The sequence below is a fragment of the Narcine bancroftii genome, chromosome 2 (genome assembly GCF_036971445.1).
Source record: "Narcine bancroftii isolate sNarBan1 chromosome 2, sNarBan1.hap1, whole genome shotgun sequence".
Lineage (NCBI taxonomy): Eukaryota > Metazoa > Chordata > Chondrichthyes > Torpediniformes > Narcinidae > Narcine > Narcine bancroftii.
The window spans coordinates 192,090,123-192,102,415 of record NC_091470.1 but is presented as its reverse complement, the minus strand read 5'-3'; the positions used below and the strand labels follow the sequence as shown (position 1 = coordinate 192,102,415).

Sequence of the window (12,293 nt, the reverse complement as noted above, 5' to 3'; positions counted from 1 at the left end):
AATGCTGAAGCCCCTCCGAGTCCTGAGCGTGCCATTTGCCTCTAAACTGTGATCAGCTGAACCAGGAATGGAGATCGGAGAATTTAAAGTGTGGGAAATTTGAAACTTTCCTATCGCAATATCCTCCCCCCCCCCCCCACCATCTGCACCGGGAGTAAGGAGCCAAGAGGCTGTGGGTGTGTGTGTGTGGGTGTTTGAGTGAGCGTGTGCGTCTGTGAATGAGTGTGTATGAGTGAAAGTATGTGTGATTGTGTGAGCATGTGTGTGTCTCTTTGTGTGTGAGTGTCTCTGTGTGTGTGTCTGTTTGTGTCTCTCTGTGTGAGAGAGTGTGCCCGTGTGTGTCTGTATGTGTGTTTGTCGCTGTGTGAGAGAGTGTATGTGTGTGTCTGTATGTGTGTGTGTGTGTGTGTGTGTGTGTGAAGGATTGTGAAATTACCAGTGCCTCAGGTGAACAGTTACTGGACGAGAAACTTCGTAATTGGTAGAATTTTCACCTTCAAGTTTGCATAATCAAAGAACATTCAATCATCAGACAATAAATGACCAAAAATGTATTTTCCACAATATAAATCTGAATAATTGAAATAATAACCGGGGGGGTTTGATGACGTCACAGTGGCGCGTTTAAGGCGAGGGGGCAGGTGTGCGGGTGAAGTATTTTGTGCAGGGAGTGATGGGTGCCAGGAACGGGTAACGGTAGAAGCAGGTACAACAGCGGGGGGTTCAAGCGGCTGGTAGATAAACGTATTAAAAATGAAGTGGGTGCAGGGATATCTAGCAAGAGCAAGTAGCAGAATTTTAGTCTGATTTGCAGTTCATAAAAGGGCAGCCGACGATTCAGATGTGGACACTTCCTCGGGCGGCCCATCATATTCGGCACAGACAGGTGGGTCGAAGGGCCTGTTCTGATGCAAACGTAGCAACCCTCACATTTCATTTCAAACAAACGCTGACACAGCTCGGAAACTCCCATGGGAAAGTGGGTGGAATTTGGAGTGTTGCTATGGGGCGAACTGGTAAACGGAGCGGGTGCCGCGAAGCCCCGCAATTTGTATGTGGTCGTGAATGAATTGATTGCTTTCACGGCTCGACAGGAGCTCAGTGGGAGAGCTGAGAGCAAATGCAAAGAGAACAGTTGGACACCTTAAGAGACACCATCAAAGGCTCTGGTTCCCGCCCCGACTTCACGCACCTCTCGGCTTCACTGCAGTATAATACAGGGTGCCCCATGCGTGGAACCTCAGTGCTTGCCCAGGTCGCATGTAGTTTGCTGAGGCCCACCTGCGGACTGGAACCCCTCTGCCACTCGTCCGCCTCTGCATCCAGCTCTTTGCTCACCGAACTGAGGTCCGATAGAACAAACAGACTCCGCTCTGGACCCAAGACCCACAATGAAGATGGAGACAGAGTCTAGCGATTTAAAGGAGGTTAAAAAGGTAACGCGAATGAACGGTGCAGCGGCAGTTGGGCTGATCGAAGCATTGGGCGTAGCGAGCCGGGCTAAGGGACATGTAATCTCAATTCATGTCGCAGGGAAAGCAAGTGAAGCGGCGGCGGCGGACGCCCCTGCCCCCGAGTTGGGCAGCGGAGAGCCCGCGCCCCGAGCTGGGCGGCGGACGCCCCGCGCCCCCCTCCCCCGACCCATGCCGAGCGAAGTGCGCGATGACTTTCGGAGGGCCGAGAGGGGGAAAAAACCGCTCTCATGCATCTCTCTGCAGTTGCTGAAGCCCTTGGTGGAGAAGCGAAGGCGAGATCGGATGAACCGCAGCTTGGACCAACTCAAATCTTTCCTGTTGAAACACAGCCGCAGCGAGGTGAGGGGCCGCCTCTCGGCCGCCCAGCTCTCCCCTTCCCTCTGCCTTCCCTCCCGGATTTGTCCTTTGACCCAGCCCAAGGCTCCCAGAAATTAAAGCTTCCACCAACGCCAACTGTCAGGTTGCTTTCGCTTACATTTATAAATGCTCTTAAATTCAGATTTCTTGTCAGATACATGTATGACATCACGTACAACCCTGAGATTCCTTTTCCCCGTAGGGGAGTCAGAATTACCCTGGTAATGCAAAATTTAAACATTTCTTTATATGTATGCAAACGGTGCCATACATCAACACAGAGCCAAAGTTCGAGTCCTTCAACGAGTTCCTGGTTGAGATGGTTGTTTCAGAGCCACAACACAGTGTCGGCCCCTCTGGATCACGAATCCGTGTCCCCTAAATAACCGACAAACCGCGACGCCCCTTCTGAACAGCTCTCGCATTTTTACCGCCTTCTTTCTGTTCTGTTTAGAGTTTCCGGAATGGTAAAATGGAGAAGGCAGAAATCTTAGAAATGACTGTCCAGTATCTGAAAAACGCGTCTGCCCCAGATGTCCAGGGTGGGTATCTGCTGTGAGCTGAGAAGGGTGGGTGTTATCTCGCCAAGTATTTACCCCCGCCCCCCTCCCCGGCGCCGTTCTTCCTTGGTTTTACCAGGACGGGCTCTGGCAGCCTCTTCTCCCCAGGCGGGTGTTTTCGTTAAGCTCGGTATTGGTTGTTGTCCGTGAGAGTTTTTCTCGGTTAACGCGATCATCTACTCCCCGAAGGACAATCCACCTCGGGAGCTAGTATCTGGCCAGGCAATTCCACTGCCCTTGTTACCAGGTAAAGAAACGTTACCTTTGAATGGTCCATGTTCCGAGTTTGAGATCAGCCAGAATACACGCCCTCAGTTACGTATTCAGACTATTCCTGATGGAGATGAGGAATTTTTAAACATCTCTTTGGAATTGTTTCCCCGCTAGATGCGCAGCTGAGCCAGTGCATGGGAGGCAGGGGGGTTGATCTCGTTCCACTGATAGTCGAGGCTTCTCGACTGGGGTCCGGGGGACGCGAGGCGCTGAGATCAGAGGGCGACCTTGGTTCGACTGAAGCGGAGTTTTGTCTGCAGTACTGACCTGATGTCAGGAAGGGTGCATTTTAAGCAGCTCGGAGACGCTGGTGCCTTTGAATTGCGAGCGGTCTGTCCTCCGCGACAAGGTAGGGACGGGGTGGGGTTTCCAAATGTGAAGCGGGATCACGATATCCAAAGGGGATGATATCTCCTCGAGAGACAACCAAGGTCGAGAGGCCACCTTTGAAGACACCGATGATGTGGGTTTTTTTGCACATCAGTGGCCCCGGGAGTCTTTGGAACATTCTCAAAAGGCCGGCTTCTTTGTTTTTAAAACTTTTAACAAAGGGGTGGACGGGAAATGGAGACTAAAATTCGAGGAGCCGAATGGACCTGCTCTGTGTAAAGTGTCATTTCTTCGGAGAATGGCTATAAAAGGTGTGGTTTCAATGTCCGCACCAGTTCAATGTCTGGACATAAAGACTGCTGAATTCGAAGCGTTGCGGCCATTGATTAACTCTCGTTGTATTTAAACAGAGCACTGCACGGGAATCCCGCAGCTGAACTTCCAGGCCGGATTTCAGGAATGCCTCCTGCAGGTGAACAACTTTGTCCGGAGCTGCGCGTCCGTCAACGCGCAGTCCAAGAGCAGCCTGGTGCAGCGGCTGGCCGACTTCGTCGACCGATCGAGGGCAGACAGTCAGTGCCGCGACCGGGCAGGCGCTCCCAGCCGCCAATCGCAGCCCGGGCACTCCGCCGCGTTGGGGCTATTGGGAGCCAGCAGTCACCTTCATCCGCAGCAGGGCTCGCATCTCTTGGCGAGCCCAAGCGTTCCCTTGCAGCAGACGCAGAACCCAGTCGATATCCCCGCTGAAAGCCATGAACGGGTACAGCACAGTTGCGCACACGTCCCCGAGAAACGATTAGCCAGTCCCAAGCCCATTTGCGGACAGCAGGGTTCCAATAAACTGACTGTATCGCAAAATGTCTGGAGACCTTGGCCCTAATTTCCCCGCGACCACCTAACCCACCCCAGCCCTGTATCTATAATAAAATCTATATTTTAATCACAGATTTTGGTCACTTTTAAAATCTAATATTTCCTATGTATTCCTTGCTTCTCTAATTTCAACGATTTTCTGTATATATATATTTTAAATGTAATTGTTTTATTGAATTGATCGATTGCAATAAAAGTTGTTCTGCTCATTTGTTGTCGCTTGTTCACGCAGACCCTCGCCAGTCGCTCGAAAGCGCCTAATTGCCTGAACACGCCTGGGGTTGTCTGATCAGGTTCAGGACTGGTCAGTACTTGGAGGGGAGAGCGCCTAGGAACACTAGGCTTCTGCGAGGGGCGCTCGATTCTCTTTACTGTAGATAAAGTTAAAGGAAGGAACTCAGCTGGTCAAACGGTGGACTTGATACAGAACCAAAGTGTGGACAAAATGTAGACAGACAAAGATTCGCCACCAGCAGAAATTGCCAGGCACCCCGTTCGGTCAGAGAAAGAGAAGTGAAAAAGATCCCCCCCCCCCCCCCCCAGCATCACTGAGCGTCGGTGGTTTCGCCTCCACCGTTCCCCCACGGATCAATCCAAACCATAAGCCACCGGACACAATCAGAGCCTTGGATACTATCTGGCAGACCAGGTTCCAGGACATGGTCCCACAGGCGGGAGGTAGTGGGTGGAGAAGGGAAGGAAGGTATACCAGGTGGTACTTGTACAATAAACTTGATTTGCGCTGGTCCTCGGGCTGGCAGTGGAGAAGGTGAAGGCTGTACAGATGGTGTGTGGAAAGGGGAGGAGATTTGAAATGGCAGCAACCGGAAGCTCAAGGTGGTCATGCTGGGCATGACCCTCAAGGCTCCATCTCCCCTCTTGGCTGGTTCGCATGTAAAAAAGACAAAAACAAGAACAGCCTTTATCGAAATGAGAAACCATCCTAACGAGCAAGAAAACAGCAATTGACAACCACCTTAGAACTCTCTACTGACTTTTTGGATTCCATTGTTTCATCTTACATCTGGCAAAATAAGAGTCCAATAAAATCTTACAAAAGCCAAAAGGGCCGAATTTGAGATTTTATTATTCGGCTATTAATATTCCCTATGTTTCTTTTTGGATTCAATATGTTGATAAGTTAGATTGCCCTCTATGGGTAACTTGGGAATTGAAATCAGTTAAGAAATGTTCTTTAGTGTCGGTTTTATTTAACCAAGGTTAATAAGATGATAGAGAGCCCCATGGTTAAACACACCTTACGTACATGGTATCAATTTTGCCGAATTTTTGGACCGAAGAATTTCTCTTTTTCCAGTTTTATTCCATTGAATAATTTTTTTTCTCCTTCCCGGATTGATCAGGCCTTTTCGAACTGGAAAGAGAAAGGTATTGGTGGCTTCCGAGATCTATTTGTTGATGGTTGTCTCGTCTTTTGAGGTATTAACTATCTGCTAAATTTAATCTTCCAAATTTACAATTTTTTAGCTATTTGCAGATTAGGAATTTTTTTGAATACCCAATTAATAACTTTCCCCCACGCTCAGGAACTAGATGTCGTCGATGTAATTTTGCTTTTGTATCCCTCCCAGACGGGCTTCATTACTCACACGTACAATATTGTGACAATAATGGAACCTTTACCTTTATATCGAAATTACGTCAGGTTCCAAATGATAAGATTAAAAGAGCAGAGGAACAGGATTTACAATGGACTCTTTCTGACAATTTGTGGAAAAGGATTTTCAAACTAGTTAATACATCCTCATTCTGCGCCCGTCACTCACTCGCCCATTTGAGGTTGTACACAGGGCACCCAATGTCTAAAGATAAATTGGCACGTATATTTCCGGATGTCAAACCACCACCCCCCCCCCCCACCCCACCACCACTTGCGATAGATATAACAACGGGGTGGCATTGTTAGTTCGTTTATTTTGGTTTTACGAGGTGTTGGAATCTTATTGGAAAGAAATTTTCAAAATTTTAGCTGTTAACTTGAAGCCAAATCCAATCACGGCGTTATTTGGCGCGTTGATGGAAGATGTACATCTGTTGCCATCCGATCGCCACGTTGCGACATTCACGATTTAGGACGAGAAGATCTATTTTAGGCGGAATGATTCTACTCCGTCTCCCTGTTTCCAGTTGATGTGCCAAATTTGAGCTTGTTTAAATTTAGCGAAGATTAGACATTACGTTTGATAGAATGTGGAGCCCGTTTATGAATTTTTCTTCCAAGATGCGATATTGTGAGTGAGCGGTCGAACAGGTTGGGGACGTTGGCTGTCAGCCCGAGTGTCGCAGCAGGGCTCGCTTATCGGATCGCGCAGATGTCCCGCCGCTTGTGTCAAGCGCACCCGCCAACCTCTGTCGGCAGCGGAAGAGCGGGGCGCCATCTTTTGTCGCGACTGCCCCGCTGACCGCGCGTAACAAGCGGGACCGGTTCCTCACGGCAAAGCTACAATATGTTTTATTATGGGTTTTTCCCCTCATGTGAACTGTTTGCATTTTTGTACCGGAACATTTTCTTCTTTATTACTGAATGTTTTTGCTTCGAGGCATCTATTAGGTTAGGGGGTTAGATCATCCAGTTGAGGTTTAGGTAGATAGTTTAGAATATATATCTTTTCGGTTATTTATTATTTGAACACTAGAGCTGTTTGTTTATGATGTTTGCCCGTTTGATTTATGATCTGTAATCTTCCATTCGAGATATTGTTATGGAGTCCAGAGGACCCCAAAACCAGCAGCAATAGATATGCACCACCACACAGGGTTACTGAAACAAAAGTAGTTTTTAATTATAATTCATGAAGAAAACAGAATGAAACTTTAACTTATTACTTAACCTACTTAATCCCCCTCTAATACTAAGCCCAGGTATCTGTAATGTATATTAAAGATTAGAAAAGTTATTTGGATCACACTCCAATCTCACTGGTTGCAGGCAATTCTTGTACTGTGCACAGAAGTTAGCATTAACAAAGTTCACCAGTCTTTGGTACTTAACAGGCAAATGGTTACCACTCAGGAGGGTTCTTCTTGCCCCCTTCAGGGTTCTCCAGATGATCCTCTTTCTTTCGGGTCACCTCAGACAGCCAGTCTTCTCCTTTGACCAAGACAGCCTTCCAAAGGTTTGCCTGCTTTGTCTATCTGGATCTGATTTCTGTGTCTCTCCTCTCTGATTCACCCCCTCCCTCTCCCCTGCCTGCAAAGATCACATGCTCTCCCAGGCAAGCTGCTGTTTGCTCCTCTGCAAAAAGCACTCTGCAAAAGTCCTGCAAAAATTCTGTGTTTTAAAATGCGTTTGTGCAACCTGCTCCAGCAATTCCTCTCAAGCCACCTCCCACAATATTATATTTGGAGGCTTAACTCTAATAACAAGTTGGTCCAGCTGCGAGTCATGAACCATCCCAAATCCAATGGAAAAAGAATCACTGCAGCAGGTATTTCTCAGAAGAATGGTGTGCAGGTCACAGATGGACAGGGTAACAAATGAGGACATTGTACAAAGAACAAAAACAAAACTTACACTGCTGAAAAGAAGCAGAAAGCAGCGACCAGAATTCTTTGGACCCAGATACACTTAGTTACAACTGGAAAAAGAAGCTGAAACGGACAGAGAATGAAAATGAGAGATGGATGAACATCACGGTTAGAAACAAGGGAGGCTACAACTGCTATTTGGAGGGTCAGAGACCCCATGATGGATGGCGAGACATGATTGCCCCATGTCGAACGGCGAGGCATCTGAACTACAGCGCGTCGCCCGCACCTTTTCAGTGGCAACTCGCAAACACCCTCCCTCAATCTTCATCTGCCCCCACCTCTGTTCACTTCGGAGTCCCTCTTCACCCCCTGTCTGCTCTCATGCAGACAATCTCCTCTCTCCACTCTCGCTTCCAATTCCTTCCCTTCCACAGATACTATTTGAATGATATTTCAGTCTTTAGTGTCTCTGAGGTATTTAGGGGATTTGGGGGTGAAGGAGCAGGTGGTGGCACCAGATGTGATCAGTATCTTTTAAGAAGGATTTAGAAAGGCACTTGATTCAAAATTCAAATTTTTTTTATTGTCATATTTTCAAACAGATAAAATATTATGCATTTATTCAGCTGGAAGTCAGGCAGGGATTAGCCACAAGCAGAACATTTCTGATGCCCTTCATAGCCAGAGACAGAGAAGCAGAGAGTCCCTTCAGAGTCACTGAATGTTGAGGATTCGCCTCCAGACTCCGCAGTGTCTGCAATCACATTCCAAAACCATCGATACCTATGGCTCACATTCAGTCCTAAATAATGCCGGTTGGTCCATGCGTGATCTGAAATAATGCCAGTTGGTGCATGTACGAATCTAAATAGTGTCGGCTGGTACATGTATGGTTCTAAATAGTGTTGGCTGGTACATGTATGGTTCTAAATTGTGTCGACTGATGAATGTACGGTTCTAAATAGTGCCGGCTGGTACATGCACAATTTGAAATAGTGCCAGTTGTTGCATGTACGATTCGAAATAGTGCCAGTTGGTGCATATTTGGTTCTATATAGTGACGACTGTTGTATGTACAGTTCTAAATAATGCCAGCTGGTACATGTATGGTTCTAAATAGTGCCGGCTGATACATATTCGGTTCTAAGTAGTGTCTCATGATGCACGTACGATTCAAAATAGTATTGGCTGGTGCATGTACAATTCTAAACAGTGCTGGCTGTTGCATATACGGTTCTAAATAGTGCCGGCTGTTGCATGTGCGGTTCTAAATAATGTTGGCTGATGCATGTACGATTCTAAATAATGTCGGCTGGTGCATGTATGATTCTAAATAGTGCTGGTTGTTGTATGTACCATTGTAAATAGTGTTGGCTGATGCATGTACGATTCTAAATATTGCCGGATGTTGCATGTACGGTTCTAAATAGTGTCGGCTGGTGCATATATGGTTCTAAATAGTTGGTTGGTGCATGTATGATTCTAAATGGTGTCGGTTAATGCAAGTACAATTCTAAATAATGTCGGCTGGTGCTTATATGGTTTAAATAGTGCCGGTTGTTGTATGTACATTTGTAAATAGTGTCGGCGGATGCACGTACGATTCTAAATAATGTTGGCTGATACATGTACGATTCTTAATAGTATCGCCTGGTACATGTACGGTTATTATTAGTGCCGGCTGTTGCCTGTACGATTCTAAATAGTGTCGGCTAATGCATGTATGATTGTAAATACTGTCAGCTCATGCATGTACGATTCAAAATAGTGCTGGCTGTTTCATGTACGGTTCTAAATCGTACCGGCTGTTGCATGTACGGTTCTAAATAGTGTCGGATGTTACATGTACGGTTCTAAATAGTGTCGACTAATGCATGTACGATTCTTAAAATTGTCGGCTGATGCATGTATGATTCAAAATAGTTTTGCCTGATGCATGTACGATTCTAAATAATGTTTGCTGGTACATGTACAATGCTAAATAATGTTGGCTGGTGCCTATATGGTTCTAAATAGTCAGAGGGTGCATGCAGGCTTCTAAATCGTATTGGCTAGTAGATGTACGGTTGTTAATAGTGTCGCCTGATGCATGTACGATTCTAAAGAGTGCCCACTGGTCCAAGTACGGTTCTAAAGTGTGCCGGCTGTTGCATTTACGGTTCTAAATAGTGTCGGCTGATGCATTTATGATTCTAAATAGTGCCGGCTGTAGCATGTGTGGTTCTATATAGTGTTGACCTATGCATGTACGGTTCTAAAGAGTGTCCGCTAATGCATGTATGATTCTAAATACTGTCAGCTGATGCATGTACGATTCTAAATAGTGCTGGCTGTTTCATGTACGGTTCTAAATTGTACCGGATGTTGCATGTACGGTTCTAAATAGTGTCCGATGTTACATGTACGGTTCTAAATAGTGCCGTCTGGTGCATGTACGATTGTAAATAGTGTCAGATGGTGCATGCATGATTCTGAATCGTGCCAGCTGTTGCATGTATGGTTCTCAAGAGTGTAGGCTGGTGCATGTATGATTCTAAATAGTGCCGGCTGTTCTATGTATGGTTCTAAATAGTGTCAGCTGATGCATGTACGATTCTCAAAATTGTTGTCTGATGCATGTACGATTGTAAATAGTGTCGGCTAATGCACCTACGATTCTTAAAATTGTCGGCTGATGCATGTATGATTCTAAATAGTTTCGCCTGATGCATGTACGATTCTAAATAACGTCTGCTGGTACATGTACAATTCTAAATAATGTTGGCTGGTGCCTATATGATTGTAAATAGTCGGATGGTGCATGCAGGGTTCTAAATCGTATTGGCTAGTTGATGTACGGTTGTTAATAGTGTCGCCTGATGCATGTACGATTCGAAAGAGTGCCCGCTGGTTCAAGTACGGTTCCAAATTGTGCCGGCTGTTGCATTTACTGTTCTAAATAGTGTTGCCTGATGCAGGTACGATTTTAAATAATGTTGGCTGATGCATGTACGATTCTTAATAGTGCTGGCTGTTTCATGTATGGTTCTAAATTGTACCGGATGTTGCATGTACGGTTCTAAATAGTGTCGGATGTTACATGTATGGTTCTAAATAGTGCCGTCTGGTGCATGTATGATTGTAAATAGTGTCAGTTGGTGCATGCATGATTCTGAATCATGCTGGCTGTTGCATGTATGGTTCTCAAGAGTGTCGGCTGGTGCATGTATGATTCTAAATAGTGCCGGCTGTTCTATGTATGGTTCTAAATAGTGTCAGCTGATGCATGTACGATTCTCAAAATTGTTGTCTGATGCATGTACGATTGTAAATAGTGTCGGCTAATGCACCTATGATTCTTAAAATTGTCGGCTGATGCATGTTTGATTCTAAATAGTTTCGCCTGATGCATGTACGATTCTAAATAACGTCTGCTGGTACATGTACAATTCTAAATAATGTTGGCTGGTGCCTATATGATTGTAAATAGTCGGATGGTGCATGCAGGGTTCTAAATCGTATTGGCTAGTTGATGTACGGTTGTTAATAGTGACGCCTGATGCATGTACGATTCGAAAGAGTGCCCGCTGGTCCAAGTACGGTTCCAAATTGTGCTGGCTGTTGCATTTACGGTTCTAAATAGTCTTGCCTGATGCAGGTACGATTTTAAATAATGTTGGCTGATGCATGTACGATTCTTAATAGTGCCAGCTGGTACATGTACGGTTCTAAATAGTGCCAGCTGTTGCATTTACTGTTCTAAATAGTGTTGGCTGATGCATGTATGATTCTAAATAGTGTGGCTAGTTAAATGTACGATTTTAAATAATGTCGTCTGGTACATGTACGATTCTAAATATTGTCGGCTGGTGCCTATATGGTTCTAAATAGTCGGTTGGTGCATGAACGGTTCTAAATCGTATTGGCTAGTACATGTACGGTTCTTAATAGTGTCGGCTGATGCATGTACGATTCTAAATATTGCCGGATGTTGCATGTACAGTTCTAAATAGTGTCGGCTGAATCATGTACGATTCTAAATATTGCCGGATGTTGCATGTACGGTTCTAAATTGTACCGGATGTTGCATGTACGGTTCTAAATAGTGTCCGATGTTACATGTACGGTTCTAAATAGTGCCGTCTGGTGCATGTACGATTGTAAATAGTGTCAGATGGTGCATGCATGATTCTGAATCGTGCCAGCTGTTGCATGTATGGTTCTCAAGAGTGTAGGCTGGTGCATGTATGATTCTAAATAGTGCCGGCTGTTCTATGTATGGTTCTAAATAGTGTCGGCTAATGCACCTACGATTCTTAAAATTGTCGGCTGATGCATGTATGATTCTAAATAGTTTCGCCTGATGCATGTACGATTCTAAATAACGTCTGCTGGTACATGTACAATTCTAAATAATGTTGGCTGGTGCCTATATGATTGTAAATAGTCGGATGGTGCATGCAGGGTTCTAAATCGTATTGGCTAGTTGATGTACGGTTGTTAATAGTGTCGCCTGATGCATGTACGATTCGAAAGAGTGCCCGCTGGTTCAAGTACGGTTCCAAATTGTGCCGGCTGTTGCATTTACTGTTCTAAATAGTGTTGCCTGATGCAGGTACGATTTTAAATAATGTTGGCTGATGCATGTACGATTCTTAATAGTGCTGGCTGTTTCATGTATGGTTCTAAATTGTACCGGATGTTGCATATACGGTTCTAAATAGTGTCGGATGTTACATGTATGGTTCTAAATAGTGCCGTCTGGTGCATGTATGATTGTAAATAGTGTCAGTTGGTGCATGCATGATTCTGAATCATGCCGGCTGTTGCATGTATGGTTCTCAAGAGTGTCGGCTGGTGCATGTATGATTCTAAATAGTGCCGGCTGTTCTATGTATGGTTCTAAATAGTGTCAGCTGATGCATGTACGATTCTCAAAATTGTTGTCTGATGC

The 12,293-nt window shown here is 45.4% G+C and overlaps 1 protein-coding gene across 3 annotated transcripts; it reads left to right on the top strand.

Annotated features, from left to right (window-relative positions):
- Window positions 1–671: 671 nt before the first annotated feature.
- Window positions 672–4,864, top strand: LOC138752558 (transcription factor HES-7-like). Of its 3 annotated transcripts, none has more exons than XM_069915353.1 (4): window positions 672–1,814; window positions 2,287–2,374; window positions 3,406–3,755; window positions 4,101–4,864. In XM_069915353.1, the coding sequence occupies exons 1-4, from the start codon at window positions 1,392–1,394 to the stop codon at window positions 4,155–4,157; spliced, it is 918 nt and encodes a 305-aa protein (XP_069771454.1). In that variant the 5' UTR covers window positions 672–1,391; the 3' UTR covers window positions 4,158–4,864. The 3 variants fall into 3 exon arrangements, with proteins under 3 accessions (XP_069771454.1, XP_069771452.1, XP_069771453.1); XM_069915352.1 differs by lacking the exon at window positions 4,101–4,864 and having other exon boundaries at window positions 814–886; window positions 1,095–1,814; window positions 3,406–3,995; XM_069915351.1 differs by lacking the exon at window positions 4,101–4,864 and having other exon boundaries at window positions 3,406–3,995.
- Window positions 4,865–12,293: the final 7,429 nt, after the last annotated feature.